This window comes from Vigna umbellata, chromosome 7, assembly GCF_029865625.1.
Source record: "Vigna umbellata cultivar VRB3 chromosome 7, Vumbellata_1.0, whole genome shotgun sequence".
NCBI classification, from domain to species: Eukaryota; Viridiplantae; Streptophyta; class Magnoliopsida; order Fabales; family Fabaceae; genus Vigna; species Vigna umbellata.
Genome location: NC_142171.1, coordinates 26,122,398 through 26,143,874, shown reverse-complemented (window position 1 = coordinate 26,143,874; position 21,477 = coordinate 26,122,398). Strand labels below are relative to the sequence as shown.

The 21,477-nt window shown below is 30.4% G+C and overlaps 1 protein-coding gene across 1 annotated transcript; it reads left to right on the top strand.

The window, feature by feature from the left end:
• Positions 1 to 12,671: 12,671 nt before the first annotated feature.
• On the top strand, positions 12,672 to 14,704 carry LOC124834676 (large ribosomal subunit protein uL16). The gene is made up of 4 exons (XM_047309428.2): positions 12,672 to 12,746; positions 13,089 to 13,590; positions 14,175 to 14,256; positions 14,473 to 14,704. Exons 1-4 carry the CDS (start codon positions 12,737 to 12,739, stop codon positions 14,542 to 14,544), a joined length of 666 nt encoding a protein of 221 aa, XP_047165384.1. The 5' UTR covers positions 12,672 to 12,736; the 3' UTR covers positions 14,545 to 14,704.
• Positions 14,705 to 21,477: the final 6,773 nt, after the last annotated feature.

The window sequence follows — 21,477 nt, the reverse complement described above, 5'->3', positions numbered from 1 at the left end:
AAGAAAAATAATAACCATTTTAATAAAAAAGGAAAGATTTACGATATGTTTTCAACATAATTCAATTACGTATTACAAGTTATATATACTTTTCATATTAAGATATATAACCAGTAGCTATCTTTTTAATAATATTAATGTATTTATGTGATTACATATCATTTAATAATATACAACTATCAAAAAAAAAATTTAAAAAGAACAAACTTATACAAAACAAGACCACCTTAATCTATACTATATAATATAATTTTGATGAAAAGTATAATAAAGTTTTTCAGAAAAAAAAACTAATACAAAACAAAAATCACCCTAGATCTATACTGAAACATCACCACATCTTGAATTGTATTTGTGACTACATTATCCTTTCTTCACATTGTTAAAGTAATCATTGCAAATAAAGAGAATACAACAGACAAACAATATAGAAAAAAAAAAGGTAAGCTAATGTAAGAAAAAGTACATTATTAAGATCACTGATCAATATAGACTATTATAGAAGATGATCAATATAGACTATTATAGAAGATTCAAATACTACATGTGAACTAAGATGATTCACATGCACAAAGAAATCATACAAACCAAGATAAGGGATATAAAATTAACTTACTTTAATTAAGAAACTAATTAAACAAAAGTGAAGATTACCTCAACTATCATTATAGAAGTCTCCAATCTTCAAACAAATAAATAAAAAATAAGAAAACTTAGAGAGAAGAAAGAAATAAAAAAAGATTTTTAGAGAGATAATATATTTTTAAATAATAAAACTCGTTTATAACAGTTTTATTTATACTTAAACTTTTAATATCAAAATAATTCAGTCTCACTGTTTTAAACAAATTATCAATTCTAAAACACTATGTTTTAGGCTCTTACATCTATAATAAAATAAATAAATCAATAATCTAATATTATTAAAACAAAAAATAAAAATGATTTTTTTTAAAATCAATATGTATGTAGTATAAACTTTATTGTGCTTAAATATATTAACTTTTTTTTAATTTAAATAACTTCATTTTTTTTTCTCTGTTTTTTTCTTTCCCTTTTACACTTCACATATATTCAAACAAAGTCTTAATTAGTCCTTTTCCAAAATTTATTAACTTCGTTTTAGTTCAGAATATATATTTGGATTAATTTCTTAAATGAAAAATAAAAAAACTCTATATTTGAAATTATTTTAGTACGTCTAATTTGAATATTGTGATTAACTGTTCAGAGCATTATATAGTAGCTCTTAACTTAATGTGAGAAACCATATATTATAATTGGTGAATTATAACATTGTTTCTCACTTTAATTATAGTTTTGGAGGTTGAAATATATTTTTCAGTGTGATGGGTGATCAGAAAGTTAATACACAAAAACTTTGCAAAATGAAAAGAAAAGAAAAAAAAATCATTCAAGATTAAACATATTTAAGTAGCTCAGAGAAAATAAAGGAGTGGGTCATGAAATTGAATGATGAAGATCCAAATGTCCTCAGCATCGAAAACAACTGTCTTTATTTATTCTGACTTTATAAAGGTTTGCCAGTCTGTGACACATAATTTTCGAATTTAAATTGATATATTTGTAGTATATCACACTTCTAACAACAATAAAAAAAAATGTTTAAACTTATATACTTTATTCCACTGTTTGCCACTTTTTTTGACCAAACAAACCTGTAAATTAATTCCTATTCTATATAATTCCACGTAAAAGAAACAAAATCATCTACTAATTTCTTCATGAATGGATAGAATATTTTTGTTTTATTCGCTTTCATTGTTATAATTAAATATGCAGCACATGGATTAGAATGGGATGAACAACGAAACATATGGTGGAAAAGAACACAGAAAAAAAATCCAAACATGGCGAAAAAGCTTGAAGAAAGAGAAAAAAGAAGGTAGTCTATTTCCACCTGATTTGATTAATATGACTTGAAAGATGCAAACAAGGGAAAATGGGTAATAGAAAAATGCCAAATAGTGATATTGTGATGAGTGTTATGTTATGAGAAAAAACAAATGGTGGTGGTGTGTCATGTAAAAGTAGAGAGTGACATACACTTTTGTAGTTTGTTTGGAAACGGTGGTTTTGGAAATACGATTGAAGAAAACATGAGAGTTAGAGAAGAAGGTGGTTGCTTGTGACATTAAGGTTTGAGTAATGATTATTTCACACCCCTAATTTTTTTACATTCATACATTTTCTTACATTTCACTCTCTTCTTTTTTAAAAAATACAAAAATTTACATTTTTATGATCATTTTACTTTTGTGCTCTGAATCAAATGAATGTAAAATTGTGTCATAATACCATTACTCTCAAGGTTTATGCATTTAGCCTCTGTTCACTTGAGCGGATTCTCCTATAGCCCAAGATTTAAGAGGATGAAAGTAGAAAACTTTTTTTGTTCATTTGAGATGAAATGCGGGTGATGCTGCAAATGGAATTGCAGGATGGGGTATTACTCTCATGTCTCATAATAAGAGAGATTTGAAAGGAATTAGTAAATTTTACAATATCACCCTTGTAGTAATAATAGTAATAATAATAATAATAATAATAATAATAATAATAATAATAATAAAATTAATAATAATTAATATTAATTTTTTATTTTTTATAAACATTTTTACAATTAAATATAATACTAACAATTATCATTTTATATTACTTTAATAATTAGGGACATTTTGGTAATCTTTAATTTTTATCCATTAAACAATTTGTTTATCTGTCACATTAATCAAATCCTACACTAATTCTCACAAATTTTACTTCTAAATTGACTCTCATTTACCTCCCAATTCACTCAAATAAACAACAAAAAATTTATCCTTAAATCCATTCGCTCACTCTCCCCCAAATCATCTTCTCCAAGGCTTTGTTCACTTGAATGGATTTGGGGGAGAGTGATTGAGGGGATTTGAGAGGATTTGAAGATAATTTTTTTGTTGTTTATTTGAGTGAATTTGGAGGTAAATGAGAGTAGATTTAGAAGTACATTTTTTTAATTTATCACATCAATCAAATCGTACACTAATTCTCGCAAACTTTACTACTAAATTTACTCTCACTTACCTTCAAATTCACTCAAATAAACAACAAAATTTACTTTCAAATCCTCTCAAATCCCTTCAATCACTCTTTTTCAAATCCATTCAAGTAAACAAGGTCTAAAAGAGAGTAAATGGTAGGGCAAAGAACTAGGTATTTTGTGAACGAGGTTTGCTTCTATCCACTTTATATTTTATTTTGACAATTCCAGGGTTTCATTGATGTTGATCTCAATTAAATGATTCCATCAAAGATTACTATGATCGTGATTGATTGTTTGTTTCTCCACGAGCGGCCAATACGACTTTTATTTCTTTTATTTCTATTTTCCAAATTACATCCTATCTCTATCCTTATATTTACTAACTAGCATAAATACGATATCTATTCTTGAACTCGTATTCGCTTTATTACGGTTTTAATGTTATAAATTATTTTTTATATAAAAAATAAAAATTCCTATAAATAAAATATAATGTTACTAAATATTCAATATAAAACAAAGTATTCTCATTTTTTTAATATCCAATATTTCAAAACAAATTATAATTGTATAAATTTTAAATTAAAATACTAAATAGAAATTGGATAAATGTGAAAGAATAATATAAAATATTCTAAATTGAATAAATAAAATTTCATGACATTCAATGTGAGGGCCTGGGAAAATTATAAGGCCATTGAGCCCTATGTGGGGCAGCCAGACCCATCAGACTAAGGTCAACCTAACTGTAGGAAGGGCTTCTCAGAATTTTCATTTCCCCTGAGCTCTTTTCTCTCTCTCTCTAAGACTCCTTGCCCTAACTTTCTCTGCCTTCTCTCTACCAAAGCTTGAAATTTGACCGGTGCATTGTCATTTAGGTGGTGATTCTGCGTTTCCGGAGTCGAGAGCTTCAACTTAAACCGATCGATTTCGCGTTCTATAGCGGGTAAGTGGTTTTGCCCTTTTCCTCCACTGTTCTTGAAAATAGGGCATGCGATTTTGCTCTTGCATGTGCCTTGTGTATTCTTCTTTTCATTCCTTGCCCTATTCTAGCTCTAAGAGTTGTTGGTTGTCACCAATGCGGTGATCTGTAGGTCCTGTTTGGTTCTCCGCTGTGTGGGGTCCTGTTTAAAGTATTCTAGCAAGTTGTACTGCTCAACTTACAGGTAAGGGGAGCTAAATCTTTTTCTATGGGTTGAAATTGTATTTTGATATTTGCTGCATGAATTGTATGCTGGAAATTTGTGACTGTGAATGTGATTGGGCTGAGATGATATTTGAGATTGGTATGTTGATGTATGTATTCTGTTGGAGGGGTGATCAAATGGAAGGTAAAGAAAGTATACACTGTTTTGAATAAGCTGATAGAGTCTTGAGTCACTTTGAGAGGAAGTGAGGTAGTGATTTTGGGAAGTAAGGATTTTGAGTACATTTGGGCTGTTGGGATATCTTAGGTACGTCATTTGTGACTTGTTAGAGTCATCAAACTGATCAAAACAGGTGCAAAATGGTTGTTGTCAACTGGTATGGGGTTGGACGACTTCTGGTTTGCGCCCGGCGCCCCCTGGTGGCGCCCAGGCGCGAGAGTCTCGCAAAAGTCGCGCCCAGCGCCCCTACTGTGGCGCCCGGGCGCGAGGTGTTCGTAGAAAGTGGCTTTGTCTTTGTTTTTGATAGTTTTTGGGGTTTCGGATGTCCGTTTTGGACATTTCTTAAGTCGATTTGGAGGTTTTGAACCCTTCCGGAACTGTTGGTGATGGTTTCAAAGCCATTTTCTTTGTCTAAGTATGAGTTACGGGGTTTTGTGTTGTTATTGTGTGGTAATGTGTATTGGATTGATTAATGTTGTTTGCTTAACAGATTGTCATGTATGTGGGATGTTTGGAATGCATAGTATGATGAGATTTATGTGGAAAGTATATGAATGTATGATTAATATTGTTTGCTTAACAGATTTTCATGTACATTATGTATGGGGTATGAGTGGTTGGAAATAATGTGGTTGTGAACTATAATGATGTATGTGAGTATGAATTGGACATCTCAGGGTGAGATGACTAAAAGTGGTTATGTGGGATGTTGTTGTTGTTCTGTATAACTGTATGGAGCTTTGAACTGGTAGGTCTATCCCTACGCTCAAAGCATTGTTCATGCTCAAATAGAGAAGAACAATATAAGTGGTGAGAGTAGAGGGAGGTCCTCGTCTATAGTCTTTGAGTTTAGACATAGACAAATTGGGGGATTTACCTTGCTAGTGTTGGGGAGGGCCAGCTGAACTATGTAAGTGCAAAGACGACCAATAGTTCGACAGTTATACAAATCCGGATGAGTCGTGTGAGTGTTTGAGTCATGTTTTTAAAGGGTATGTTGTTAGTCGTTCTTTTATATGTGATTTAGCATGATGACATCAATTAATTGTACTATATGTATAACATGTTTTTTATATCTAGCTCACCCTTGCTTCTGTGTTGTGTGCTGCTTGGGTATGTTTCTTTGGCGATGATCATCCACTTGGATGGGAGCAGATGTTGTCGAGGAGGTTCCCTTGGAGCAGGAGTTGGAGGATGCTGATGTTGTGGTATAGTCTTTTAGGATTTCTAATTTAAGTTAGTGTTATCTTAAAATACTCTAAACTGTTTAAGTTTTAAAACTCTGTATTATATTTTGGATGACTGTAATTCCGTATTTAATTGCAAGTCATACTCTAACTGTTCTCTTTATTGGAATGATGACGTCCTTTTTATACATGAATAAAGATTATAATACATATATTAAATAAAAATACACAAAGAAAAAAATTAAATTAATACTAATTTAAATTTAGATATAGATTTTTCATCTCTTAAAGTTCAATCTATATTGTTTATAATTAATATAAAGCCTCCTTGGAGATAAAGAAGCAACATGATAAGACAAGATAGTACTCATGCCACCCAATTAACCAAAAATGTTAAAAGACATATATTCAACTTAAAAATATTAAAATTAAGTTGTCAATATAATAAAACAATTCAATAGAAAGTCAATTGAAAATATTAAAAATGATTTAGAACTTAAAACTTAGTTAAGTTTAATTACCAATGACCAACTATGTCATCAATTATCTAGTTTCAAACAAAATTTTAAAAAAAAATTATATTTAAGACTATATTTTTTCTGTTATTGTACTTAAAAACGAAAGACCTTGTTACTCATCTCACTAAACCAACTATTTATTTTAATAAATTTAAATTTTACATTAAAAGTATTATCTCATTTAAAAATATGATCGAATTATAATATAAATACGATATAAAATAATTAAAAAAATTATCTTAAATAAAATCTTTAAACTTATGATACATTCAATATCTTTCACATCAACGAATAATTCGTGTCTCTCATCTAGCAGCCATGGCACTCCATACACATCACCAGCCACAATCACCACCAGCTGTTTCCAACAGCAAGTTCATGATTCATAAATTATTAGAAATTATAATTGTTTCAGTTTTTTTAGAAAAAAAAATCATTTCATTGTCAAAATTTAAGTCTCCTTTTATTAGAAAATGTTAAAAATAATACATTTTTTAATTTGTAAAAAGGTCTCCAGCTAATGAAGCTTTTCTGGGAGGCTTTTGCAGATATTCCACTAGGAAAATATTGTTTTAATAAATTTTTTTAACAATTATTTAATAATGTAGTGAGGGGTGATTGCTTAGTTTTAAATATATTTTTAAAAATAAATTTAAACGAACCAATAAACAGTGACACGTATTTTATTATTAAAAATTTATTAAAATAAGTTGTTAAATACATTCTTCACGTGTTTTAATTGTACAATAATTAAAAGGTTGTCATATTTTACACGACTTAGACCCATCATATATATAATTGCAAACTTCACACGTGCGACGGAGTATATGGTCCTCATTCCAGCACTTGTTTCTACGCATTTACACTTTGCATCATTTTAAACATAGCAAAATGGACCATGCATTCCAAATATAGAAAGACATAAAAATTAATGTATATAGATAAATTGTTAGCTAATATAATATTTATTTTAAAACTTATACAACAGATTGGTTGTGTACATAAAACATTCTTACAATATTAATGTTTTATTATTAAACTCCCTCAAATATAGTAATCACGTATATATACTAGCATTTGCCCATTTGAAATTATAACAACGATTTCAAAACTAAGATATATATTGAAATAAGGTAAAAAGACGAAACTTTTCATCTTGATTTAAAAAATCAAAACAAAAGGGTCATAATTTTATCCAAATTAAAAAAAAATGAAACAGTAAACTAAACCAAAAAAAAATTTATTGTCTCGGTTCTTTAAGCAATCGCGACATAATTCCTTAAAATTAATTAATTTAAGAAGTTTATTGTCCCAATTCTAATTCTAATTGAGATCGTAGACCCTTAAAATTAATTAATTAGAGGGTCTATAGCCTCAGTTGGATTTAGAACTGAGACAAAAAAAAAACTGTCTCAATTTTCACCATAACCATTGTTTAAAGTCCATTTTTTATTAAAAAAAGATTATCGCTCTGTTTCTGTAAACATTCCATATCATAGAAGCAGTAAATCACAAAAATAGAATTGCATATAAAAACAAATATCCACAACACAAAAATATAGTCATGCATATAACTATTTACTTGTAATTTTTGGTTTTGATAGCTATAATTATTATTTTTTATTGAAAAAGAATTTCACCACTCTTTGGAACTCCTATTTTAGCGAAAAAATCCCATGAGTCCTTATTTTGGGTGAATCCAAAGTTTAAAAATTATTTGGATTGCACATCTTTAAATTACCTAACTTTTGCTTTGGTTGACAATTTTGACATTATTATTATATATTGATTTGGGTATAAAAATTTTTTAATACTGTTGTAGCTCGCGTAGCTAGCTAATCCTACTACATTTTTCAAGAAAGGCAGTTTTCTATTTTTCGTCAATTTATTTTGTTTTTTTTAACTTTGCAAAAATATTTAAAATAGTTAGACTCTAAATTTTGAGTTGAAATTTTGTGTGAGGAGTTTTCATGATTTTTTGTTCCTTCCAACAAATTTTCAGATTATTTCGAGTTTGTTTAAGCATATTCTCAGTTTTACTTTATGGTTTGACGTGTGAAGTGGTTTATGTGTCACCATAGTCAACCAAAACCCTTAAACCAATGCACTTTATTGGAAGTTCCTCTGTACAAGTAGTGAATTTCAAATCTCAGACTACCTAATTCATAATGGCATGAAAAGCAACAAGGATCATTGTTTATCGCATAAATGGGAAACTGATACGCATACTTCTAACCAATCAACATTACATATAATTAAAATCAAGGTGAACCCATCAATGTGGAATGTATTTAGAATCTACTAAAGGCAAAAAAAAAGCATGAAAAAAATGAAATTCAGGTTTAAACGAAAGGCACTATAATTTTCTATCCACACCATAAAAGCGAATTTTAACTTTAGGAATTCACTGTTAAATGTAAAAAAACAGTGGTAGACAAGCTAATTCTCATTAATGTGCCCCTTCAAGTGCTAGAGGGAGGAAATAGAAGATTCAAAGTTAATCACACATGTAAAAAGAAAAAAAAAAGTACGAAAACTCCAACAATAAAAATATATCATCTTGTATCACTGTATAGGGATCCTGATCTTCGCAAATGTTTCCATTAAACATATATAAGAAAAATTAGTAATTTACGAAAAAAAATCGTATATAACTCAATTTTATATATTTATAGGTAAAATAGTATGTAATGCCACATTATTTATGAATTCAAATCCTATGTAAATTTAGATAAATAAATCATATTTTTCTTATACGAGATAAAACTTGGTGTTTGACTAACCTATTAGCAGGAAAGAGGGTGTTGTAGAACAAGTGGGTGTTTAGGATCAAGAAAGTGAAAACACAAGAAAACACTAAAGAGAAGTGAATAATGTTCTTAAAATTCTTTTCATAAATGGCGTCTGATGGATTTTTAAAAGATTAGTATACAAGAGTACATTCAAACGATGATGTTTCAAGAGACTTTCTAAAGTCTTTTAAGAAAGAAAACAATAAAGTACAATTTTTATACTTGTTTACTCAACATGAGCTACGTCCAGTTCTGTCTTAAGAATTCTTGAATGATTCCACTAATATTTTCCAAGATTATATAAGTTTTACCTCTCCATGTTTACACAAAGTATTCTCACCACTCTTGGTTTCTTAGTCAACACGACTAGTCTGAGTTTAATCACTTTTAGTTTACAACAAGTATTCTTACTATTCCTAGTTCCCTAGTCAACACAATTAATCCGAGTTTAACCACTCCTAGTTTATAACAAGTATTCTTACCACTCCTATCTTACAACAAGTATTCCTACCACTCCTATCTTACAACAAGTATACTTAGCACTCTTGGTTTCAAACCTAGACAAAACGTTTAGAAAAGTGTTTTAATTCTCTTCAGAATTTACAACACAAGCAGTGTTAAGACAAAGATACATATGATAACTCTTAAGGAAAGGATATAAACAAATTTTTCTATTATTTTTCTCTCAAAAGATATTTTGCTTCATATATTTTTCTATGATCTTTCTATATAATTCTCTTTACGTTGCTATTCTTCTTGTCTTCTCTTCAGGCTTTCTTACATATAGCTTCTCTTGAAAGATGATCATTAGACAGAGAAGTTGATTTCAGGGGAGTAAGTAGCCTTTAGGCGGAAAGTCAAACTTTAATCTACTTTGTAGGAATTAGAGCTTTTTCTCATAGCCTTACATGAAATTGAGCTTGTATAATGTGACATAGTATAGGGTTTCAAGAGAAACATTTCCAAAATGTTCTCCTTCTCTCACAACGTCTTTTTCTTGGGTGCAGTGGTTATGATCATATCTTTTTGCTTCATTGATATGCACGAATATCAAGAAACAAAGTATACAAGCATCAAAGTAATTTATCATACAAACATTAAAAGTTTTGAACGTCGATAAGTGCTAGACAGTGTTGTGTGTTCAAAACATTTTATCATTTGTCATTTCATTCATAAATGTATCATTTAGTAAGACATACAACATGTATAATCATCATATGGTATCAACATATGATGCTTTTTCAAAGGCTATAGCATTTAATGGTCATTCATCAGACGATGCTTTCTTTTAAAAAGTTTTGCTTGATATAGAACTATATTGAATAAAAACTTCTTTTAACCTTAGTGTTATATAAGAGATAGACTTTTGTTTTCATGAAATGCTAGCTTGTTTTGCTTATATAGTCTATTAGATTATTTCAAAGAGATACTTTCTTTTAGAGGTTGTTTATGATTTTCTAAATCATTTAGACAACTTGGTCTAGAAAACGTTATTTATAAGCTTGACTTCAAACATTATAAAGTATTTCTTCTTTAGACGTTATTGCTTTAAACAACTTTCATACACAACAATATTTCGGTTAATGCTTTTTGTTAAATTTCAAAACTTGGGTTGATTAGACGGTATATTCTCTAAACGATTTTATCTTAACAATCTCCCTATTTTTTATGTTTAACAAATATATCAAAGAATGACTATTTTTGTAATAGGTATCAACATAAGTGTGTGATTTTCAAAAATTCCTTCAAAGCATTTTTATGTCAAAATTAATATTAGAGCTATAAGGTGTAAATATCAAACCATTGCATCAGAGCATGATTACGTTTTAGCGAGAAAGTATTAGAGCATAACATGATTATTAGATATCATCAATTTTTCATGTATCAGAGTTATCGTCTAATCATTTTTAGAATAGAATATTATTAGAGCATATGAGATATATATCATCAGACGATTATCAGAGGGTTTCGATGTGGCAGGGAAAGAGAACTTGGTTTGCATGTTAACCAAGAGTTTGTATGGCTTGAGGCAAGCACCAAGATAATGGTACTTGAAGTTTGACAATGAATAGGAAAAGGTACAAGAAGTGCCATGGATCAATGTTGTTATATGAAATATTTTGGTTTATCATATATTATATTATTATTGTATGTTGATGACATGTTAGTTGTCAGCTCTAATATGAATGAAATTAATATATTGAAGGCACAAGAAGAGTTTGAGATGAATGATTTGGGTGTTGCAAATAAGATTTTGAACATGAACATTAGTAGGAACATATATGATGGTTCTCTGATACTATGTCAATAGTATGCAGGATGCCAAGATTGTAAGTACACCTTTGGAAGTTCAATTTAATCTCACCAAAGCACAATCACCTAAAATAGACGAAGACAGGGAATAAATGGCCAAGATTCCTTATGCATCTCCAGTTAGTAGCTTAATGTATACAAAGATATGCACTAAACCAGACATTGCTTATGTATTGAGAGTTGTTAGTAGATTCATATCTAGTCCAAGAAGGAAGCATTGAGAAGTTGTTTACTGAAAAGATACTTCTAAAACTTCATTATGTTTTAGTAAGAATGATGTTATTTTGGAAGGATATTCTAATGCATATTTGGGAGGTTATTTAGACACAAGGGATATTAATACAAGACTTGTTTTCATAGTAGGTTCCACAATAGTTAATTTGATGTCTCGACTTCAAAGAAGCATTGCACTTTCAACCACAAAAGCAAAGTACATGGTTTTTCGAAAGAATGTAAGGAGATTGTTTGATTGAAGAATTTTATTGAGGAAGTCTGACAATGCTTTATATTGTGATAGTCAAAGAAGTTGAAACTTTGTGTAGCTTCAATTGTCCTTCATGGTTAATTGTTGAAAAGGCATGACACTGATTTAAATGTGTTATAGTTTTGAGGTTTACTAGATTTACTTTGAAGTGCAATTGATGTAGTCATTCTTCAAGTGAGAGATTTTTTAGTATGTTGAGTCTAAAGGGTTTATTAGGTCTGACCTAATACTTTTCTTCTTTTATAAATACACAAATAATTGTAAACTTAATTTATCAATCAAAAATATCATTTAGTGTAGTTGTAGACATAGGTATTTTGTCTGAACTACGTAAATCTTTAATATTCTTATTATTTACTTTTGTTTTGTAATTGCTTGTTTGTGTGTGTTTGTGATCTCCAATAGGTTTCGCTCCCACACTTGTTCCAAAGACCACCATTTTCAAAACAAACAGTTAGAGAAAAATTAAGTATATTTATTCATTAAAAACATTATTTACACAAAATCTTTACCATTTAGCCATAATTCTTAACCATTTTAATTAATGTATCCTACATTGAATAATTCATATAAGTACTAAAGACTACTAAAAGGTATATTTTTAAATTGTTTAGTCGTTAATAATATCCCATACTTACTATTTGCACCCATATAATTTTTAAACTCTTCATTCTACAATATTTATTCCATAAACATTGTGGAGCAAGCTTTTTAATATATATATATATATATATATATATATATATATATATATATATATATATATATATATATATATATATATATATATATATTAAATATTTAATTTGAAATATTTTCAAAATTTTTAACGCAATAAATGTTCTAAATTGGATAATATAGTAATTATGGAGGTGCAAGAAGTAAAACGTGAGCGTAAATAGAAAGCCCAATTTTAATTTTATTAAAAATATAACACTAAGCCCATTTTTGCTTTTGTATAAAATAAATAAAACCCTCTTTCTTCTTCGTTTTCTAGGGTTAGTTTCTGCCTCAACCCAAAGCGTAGCCATGGGTAGAAGTAAGCGCTCACTGCCTAACCTTTTCCTTTCATGCAATTTTTTGTATTTTCGTTCACTTCGCTTAATGAAATTTTGGATTTTTTTTCCTAAGAAAATGGATTATATTTCTTATGTGATGTCAACTTGTGGGTTCTGCAAATTGAATGCAAATCCAAGTTGTTTTTTTTTACGCATTAGAATTAACCTTAGAATGTGTGAATTCATTGTATTGGAACATTAGTTTTCTGTTCTGTCTCAAGATGTGTTTCAAGTTTTGTTTTGAATGTGTGCATTTGTTTTTGTATTGTAATTTCGGAACTAGATGTGATAATCATGAATGGTTGTTTTGTTGCTTTATTCAGGACCAGCAAGATGCTATCGTCAAATTAAGAACAAACCCTACCCAAAATCGCGGTTTTGCCGTGGTGTTCCTGATCCTAAGATCAGGATTTACGATGTTGGCATGAAGAAAAAAGGTGTTGATGAATTTCCCTTCTGTGTGCATTTGGTTAGTTGGGAGAAGGAGAATGTTTCAAGTGAGGCCCTTGAGGCTGCTAGGATTGCGTGCAACAAGTACATGGCGAAATTTGCTGGGAAGGATGCATTCCACTTGAGGGTTAGGGTTCATCCCTTCCATGTTCTTAGGATCAACAAAATGCTTTCGTGTGCCGGAGCTGATAGGCTCCAGACCGGCATGAGAGGTGCCTTTGGAAAGCCACAGGGTACTTGTGCTAGAGTGGCTATTGGCCAGGTCCTGCTCTCTGTCCGCTGCAAGGACAGCAACAGTCACCATGCACAAGAGGCCCTCCGCCGTGCTAAATTCAAGTTCCCCGGCCGCCAAAAGATTATAGTTAGCAGGAAGTGGTATGTATCTGGAGACATGGCTGCTGACTTATTAACATTTGTTGAATTTGAATTGTGAAAAGTATAGTTATCGGAATCCTCTGATTGACAAATGAATGAAATTTGGCTACCTGCTAATTTATATCATAGTATGAATCTTGAATGAATTTGTATTGTGCAGTACTTGGATGAATCTCTGATTTGTATACAATTCACTTGATTCATTTACTTTTATAAATTGCCATGAAAAAAATATGAAGAAAGGTCAGCTTATAAATTGTGAAACGAAAAGGAAGTGAAAGAACACTGGTGAATGTATCCTGTTTGATTGTTCCACCACTTCCTTTTGTTTCCCATTTATTGCATGTTCTCTATTTATCTATTTTAATCACATTGATCTTATTCTTTAAAGATAGGGGTTTTACAAACTCAAACATGACTAATAGTTCTGTATGACTTCTGCTTAAATTGCTTTTGTCTATTTCTAGTTTACATTGGACATTATATATAATCTATATGGATATATCTGAAGTAATTATTTTATTGTTATCAACAATTCACAATTTGAGTATCACTTTAACTCTAGGTTTTAAATTCTTGTTTAGGGGGTTCACCAAGTTTAACCGCACAGACTATTTGAAGTTCAAGTCAGAGAACAGGATTATGCCTGATGGTGTCAATGCCAAGGTAATGTGAAGTCGCTTGATAATGCAATGTGCTGTGATTGACACTGTATATCTGGTAGATTTTATCATGCTGAGAATGTTATTGCATGATTACTTTGATCTTAGGGATTGTGTCGAATTGTGTTTCTGAATGAGATTTTCCTTGTATCTTAAATTAGTTATTATTAGTGTAGGCAATGTCCTTCTGAGTTAAATGTTCTGTTTTGTGATTTTGCAGCTTCTTGGGTGCCATGGACCATTGGCTAATCGCCAACCAGGAAGAGCCTTTTTGTCCAGTGCTACTGCCTAGACTGTTTGTTACTCAGAAATAGTACTCTTTGAATCATATTTGTTTTGCAATAGTGGATTTGTGTGTGTTTTCTGCACATTATTTTAAACCAACTTTAATTTTTGTTTTGCTTGAACTACCTTAAATTGATACTATTAATATTATATTTTGTTGTGGTCCATGTTCTATTCCTACTCTTGTGATAAAATAGATCAAAGTAAAGTTCGACATCTTGGGCCTAGGGACATTTTCAATCAGTAATCCAGCTTTCACCGTTCACACTTAAGACTTAAAAGTTCAAAATAAGTGATTAAGTCATCTCATTATTGAATTCAAGATCACTTCTAGGCTGACCTAGGTTGATTTATAAGTGTATATTCATACCAATTCTAAATAGATACTTAGCTCCCAAAAGAACAAGTGTTTAACACAGAGATTGCCTCTAGGCTGACCTAGGTCGATCTAAAAACCATGCCAATTCTCAGAAGACATTTGTTTATGAAAAGAATAAGGGTTTAACAGAGTTAAAAGAAATTCTATTTTCTAGTATTCAGAGCTCTTTGTTCAAGAAGTTTGTTTTTCACTACCCAGTATTTCATCATGGGAGAATTTCCTGAAATTCCTTATAAAATACAAGGTCGTTCTGACCTAGGAAGGAAACATGAATACACTAATTCGAGATTACTTAAACTTTGAGACAGAACATTTGAAAAACAAGAATCCAAAAATCATGAAACAAAGGATCAATGCTATTCATTCTATTATTATCTTTCATGAACTATTTGTTATTGAACTATTCTTATCAAGAACTGTTTGTCATGCTTGAGTTATTCAGAGTAATTAGGTATTGATTCAGTTATTCAGAGGACTTAGTTATTGTTATCAAATTTCGGTGCTTTGGTTCATAGCAAAAAGAACTTGTTTGACAAAAGAACCAAATTGGGATATTTAGAATGTTATAGGAAATGAATTTCAAAATCATGCATGGATAACCGTTATAGGAAAAATAATAATAAATAAGTTTAAATTGGTTTGTTTATGAATTTATCTTGCCCGTAGAGATTTTTCACGAGGTAAGATATCATTTCGGATTAATATTGTTTCGTTGGAAGATAAGTAAAACATTGTAAAGAATTGAATTGAATTCAAGCATTGTCTGAATTTTGAATTCGACCAATAACTTCTTGTGTCCGACTTTGCACGGAAAATAGTTATCTTTCATTGTCTTCGTCTTTCCATAGAAGTAGTTTTCTATGAAAACCACATTAAATCATCATTGTCTTCCCATTGAATAGTAGTAGTAACTTTCTATCATTGTCATTATAGTAAATAAGTTATGAAAATATCCCGAATCAAGTTATCTTAAGTACAGTTGTTAGGAAACATTTGTGGTTTAAGATTTGTATTAAGAAAAAGAACAAATGAATAAAGAAATAACACCAAGAACTTTTAATATAAAAAAACGGAAAAATTGTATTTCCTCATAATTCAAAATTAAAGCTTCATTTCATGTATCATCATTAATCCCCATTTGCTTTTAATTAAGTTTTATTTTTCTTGTAAATTTAGGTATTTGCAATTAAGTCTTTATTAAAGTTTTAGTTACTTTCAATTAATTCTTTACTAAAAAATTTCTTTATTGGGTATTTGAAATTTTTATGTTTTTCAATTATCTATCTGTCATTTATTTATTTTCTTTTGTTATTTGGGTGTCACTTTCTTAATTGTGTTTACATATTAATAAATGCGAGATTTTTATATTAATTACAAAATATCCGTTTTTTTAATAAAAATGAATATTATATAACAAGATAATGATCATATAAACAATAGAAACTTAATTGGAAAGTATAAGTATTCGATAGAAAAAAAATTAAAAAGTATTAGATTTGTAAAATATCCAAATTTATTAAAAAACTTAAAATTAATTAAACCTTTTAAATATTATGATATGTTTATGTTTGATCATTCTTATGAGATGTGTAAAAAGGCACTCGAGGGACAACATAAATGAAAGACTACTACATAGGAAAAATATTTCTTTTATGATTACTTTATGATATAAACTCTTTCATCTCTCATTTTCTTAATGTATGACTGTATTGTGGTTGAAATTTCAGTTGGTGGAAGCAGGTTAAGTAAACTAAACTGCTAGTTGTGGTGGTTTGGTTGGAGATTTTCCATGGTTGGTTGGTATGATTCTATTCTGATATTATATTAGGTAAGTGTGTACTCAGGTTGGCCTAAGTTCACTGATCAAAGAAGTTGGCCTAAATTCAACCAAATGATTCTATACTTGTACTTCTTTTTCTCTCTTCTGTTCAATTCACAGCAATTAAATAAAATTTTTGTAAGCATTAGCTAGGTTTAAACAAATATTATTTCCTTTTCATATCTTTATTTTATTTTTATTTATTTATCCCAAAATTATTGGTCCTTATAACTTCAAATCTTTATATATATTATTTTTTTTTAAATTTTAGTATATTTTATATATTTGGTATTTTTAAAATTTTTTTGTACATTTATAAAGAAGTTTTGTTAATTCAAAAATATTTGTTGAAGATTAAACTAGACCTAGGTGAGCTTAACTTGGTTGGTTTACCTAATACTAATAAAAATATTTAATCTTTATTTTTTTTATCATTTATCTCTTAATTTATACCCTTAACCCTAATTTAAATATTTAAAAATATTTTGATAAAACATCTCAAAACATGAAAAAAAGTACTTTTATTTTATTGTTTTAGCAATGTTATCCATGCACAAGCACACAAAAGAAAAACCCTAGTTAAATATTTTGTAACACAATAAAAGTAAAAATACGTGTGATAAAATAGATGACATAAAGCAACAACATAAAAGAATGAGTAACACAAACGTTAATCTCTATTAATGAATATCGTATTTATATGTATACACAAAAACATGCATAAAGGCTTTTTATTTCCATAAATAATTTAAGGTTTAATAGGTTCGGAAGTCCCTATATTTGTGGGTTAATTTCAATTGGGTCCTTCAATTTTGGAAGTGATCAATTGAGTCCCTCTTTTGATAAAATTGAATCAATAATGTCCTTGTCGTTAATCTTAGTAAACGGTGTTAACTTTCTAGCGAGGTGGCATGCTGAGGTGGCTTTTAATTAGCACGTGGCACGTTATGTGAAACCTTCTCCCCTTCCCCTTTCCCCTTCTCCCCTTCCCCTTCCCCTTTCCCGAAACCTTCTCCCTTCCCCTTCCCCTTCCTCTCCAACTCCAACCTTACCTTCTCCCATCTTTTGGAAACTTTCTTCTTGCCCTCCCACACCCACCTCTTCAACATCTACATTCACGCCCATCCCCCAATCCAACCGTCAAGCGCACCTCCCTTGCCTCCACATCTCTCATTGTCGGTTGTCGTCTCATTACTGCCGCACTCCTCCACAACCCCCTCAACCTCTACTTCGCCCTCCGCCGTCGTTTCGGAGTTGCGGTGGCGCACCAATGTCTACGGTTCAGGTTCGTGATAGAATCAACATATCTGATACCGAGAGAAGCATCTTTGATAGGCTTCTTGCCACTCTTCACCACTTTGATCTTAGCTCTATGTCGCGGGTGGCTGGGTTCGCGACAAGGTCACACACTCCATTCATTTTTAGCCCTAATTCCTTCCTTGTTATTCTTTTTGTCCACTTTTTATTTGTTCGGTTCTGCAGCTTCTGGGAATAGAGTGTTATGACATCGATATTGCTCTCTTGGAATCAAATATATGCAATGTTGGTGTTATTTGTTGTAATGTCTGACAGTGATTTGAGAAAAATAAAAATAATATGGAGGTGCTGCCAAGTGCCATATTCAGGAGGAATCTGGCCGGAGAAAAAGTTGTCGCCGAGGTAGAGGTGGCGGAGGAGGGGCGCGGCGGCGACAGGGAGATAGCGTGGGTGTGGGAGGGCGAGAAGAAAGTTTCCCAAAGATGGGAGAAGGTGAAGTTGGAGGGGAAGGGGAAGGGGAAGGGGAGAAGGTTTCGGGAAGGGGAAAGGGAAGGGGAAAGGGAAGGGGAGAAGGTTTCGGGAAAAGGGGAAGGGGAAGGGGAGAAGATTTTGGGAAAGGGGAAGGGGAGAAGGTTTCGGGAAAGGGGAAGGGGAAGGGGAGAAGGTTTTCACACAACGTGCCACGTGCTAATTAAAAGCCACCTCAGCATGCTACCTCGCTAGAAAGTTAACACCGTTTACTAAGATTAACGGCAAGAACATTATTGATTCAATTTTACAAAAACAGGGACTCAATTGATCACTTCCAAAATTGAAGGATCCAATTGAAACTAACCCGCAAATATAGGGACTTCCGAAGCTATTAAACCATAATTTAAAGAGTAGAAATTCTCTACTAGTTTTTTTTTTCTATTGAACATTAAAAGTACACATGTTAATATATATAATTATTTTTAGGATTAAATATGTTTTTGTCATTTAACTTTAAGTAAAAACTAGAATTAGTCTCTTTTCGAAATTTTAGACTAATTTAAATAAATTTAATAAAATTTGGTTAAAAGAACTAAATCCACACATTTTTAAAGTTAAAGGACTAAATTGGGTCAAAGTTTCAAAGAGGAACTAATTTCAATTTTCACTTAAAGTTAAGGGACCAAAAACATATTTAACCATTATTTAACATATTTTAAAACATCAAAATTAGTGTTCATCAGTATATTTTGAAAACAGTCACTAGATAATCTAAATTCGACAAACTCTGACATTTTTTAGTTTGTTATATTTTCAAAATTTTCAACTTCAAGCTAAATTATTGTCACAATAGTTTATTTTAGTATTTGACACAAATAAAATAAAAAATAATGATTAAAACTAAACCATGACTAACCTAGATGTAGCATCTCATTTTAGTAGCTTATGACTGATAAAATAAGAATTATACTATAGATAAAACAAAACAAATTGTCTCAATATATATATATATATATATATATATATATATATATATATAAAGTTTTGAAGTTTAACAAACAACACTTAACGAAATATCCTTTAGAGAAGAATAACGTTTGGACTTTGTGAACATCAAAACATTCCTATTAAACGCTTACCAGAGAGACCATGACATGTCACATATAAAAGATTAAATAACATTTGTCAAAAGCACATTTAGAGAAAGAAGTCATAAATGATATATATCTTATCAATTGTCTCTATTTGAAAAAGCTCGGACTTGCAGTAAAAGTTTATTAAACGTAACATGCTTCAACACTCTATCAACGGATAGATCATTAAATGCATGTATGTACTATACCTTCTTTTTTGCTCTACTTTTTCTCTCTTTATCTTTGCAAATATCAACAATATCAAGATATACTCAAAAGCATTGCACGAGTATTAGAAAGACGTTGTGAGATAAGAAGACATTCTTGGAATGTTTCCTAAAGCTTATGTCCTACTATAGTCGTACAAGGTCTAACTATGAAAGCAATGTTGTTATTCCTAAGACGTAGAAAAATACATATCTTTGTAACATAAGCCATTTACTCTCAACAAAGTCAACTATCTATGAGTAATAGTCGTATCTCGAAGGAAGCTATAAAAGAAGGGCTCACATAAGAGAATACAAGAAATTTTGCTATCATTGTATTGTTATGTTGTTATTCTCTCAATAAGCTTACCTCGTTTGAGTCTGTTCATAGAACAAAAGAAAGAATTTCACAAGTTCTCAGATGTCTTTGTATTGTATTTATCCTCTCACTAATAGTTATATGAATCTGTACTTGTAAACCAACACTGATTGTGTTTGGAAATTCTAAAGAAAATTAAAACACTTGTAGCGCAGGAGAGTTAAACGTTCTAGACAGTTGTCTAGGGTTCATACCAAGATTGGTTAGAATACTTAGATATCAAGAATGGTTAAACTTAGACTAGTCAAGATTGACTAGGGGGACCAAGAGTGGTTAGAATACTCGGTGTATATCAAGAGTGATTTGTACTTGGTTTTAATCTTGGATAAAATTAATGGAACCTCTTAAGAGTTCTTGAAGAAAACTAGAGCTAGCTCAGAATTGAATGAACCAATATAAAATATTTGTATTATTGTGTTTCTTGCTTAAAACGTTGTCCTAACAATTTCTTAATGTCTAACAATTATTGTAGTGTAACCCTACAATAATTATTAAGCGTTAGTTTACAAAAGGTTTTAGAAACACTATTCATACCACCCAGAACCCCCCCCCCCCCCCCCCCCCACCCAACCCCCTCTCCTTCTAGTGTTTTCCTATGATTAATATCAACACTTGTATTTTGTGATTTTTAGGGAACTTGTATTTGTTCAATTGTTCAAATTGGTACTCCTTTCTTAAGTGCATCAGTTTGAAATAATTTTAACATGGAAACTCGTATCAATTTTCCCATTTGCTCATATCATAAACTCTCTCAATCACACAAAACCAAGTCAAAACTAGTGAAATTCATGAATCAAACATTCAAACCATACAAGTCAAATCAATCATGCTCACCACAAATCCAATTCATCAAAAATAGCTACAGTTCATTTCCAATATGAAATCAATCACTAACATGCATTCATCAAATTAGCAAGAACACTACGAAAGAATTATGAACTAACTTCGCTTACCTGACCGAATAATTCACAAGACCTTACAAGAATGATCAGGACATACCTTATGATCACTAATTAGTATAAATTCATATAGATGACTAAAAAACACATGCAAGTAGAAGAAGACTCACATGCAATAGATAATATTAAAAAATCAAGAAAAATGGTTGAAACTCAACTAATTGGTCCAAATTAAAGAATTCATCGCAAGAATTAATCCTACAGTCCCGGTTCTTCAATCAAACTAGAAAAAACTCTTACAAAATATTAAAAAAAACACTCTAGAAAAATTATTTATATATATATATATATTAAAATAATAAAATTAATTAATAACAAAATTATTTATGTTAAAACC

What these genes read in the sequence shown, in the direction of transcription:
- LOC124834676 (XM_047309428.2), top strand. An exon ending in ATTATAGTTAGCAGGAAGTG is followed by an intron (nt 13,591 to 14,174) that starts GTATGTATCTGG and finishes ATTCTTGTTTAG; the next exon opens with GGGGTTCACCAAGTTTAACC. An exon ending in CTGATGGTGTCAATGCCAAG is followed by an intron (nt 14,257 to 14,472) that starts GTAATGTGAAGT and finishes GTGATTTTGCAG; the next exon opens with CTTCTTGGGTGCCATGGACC.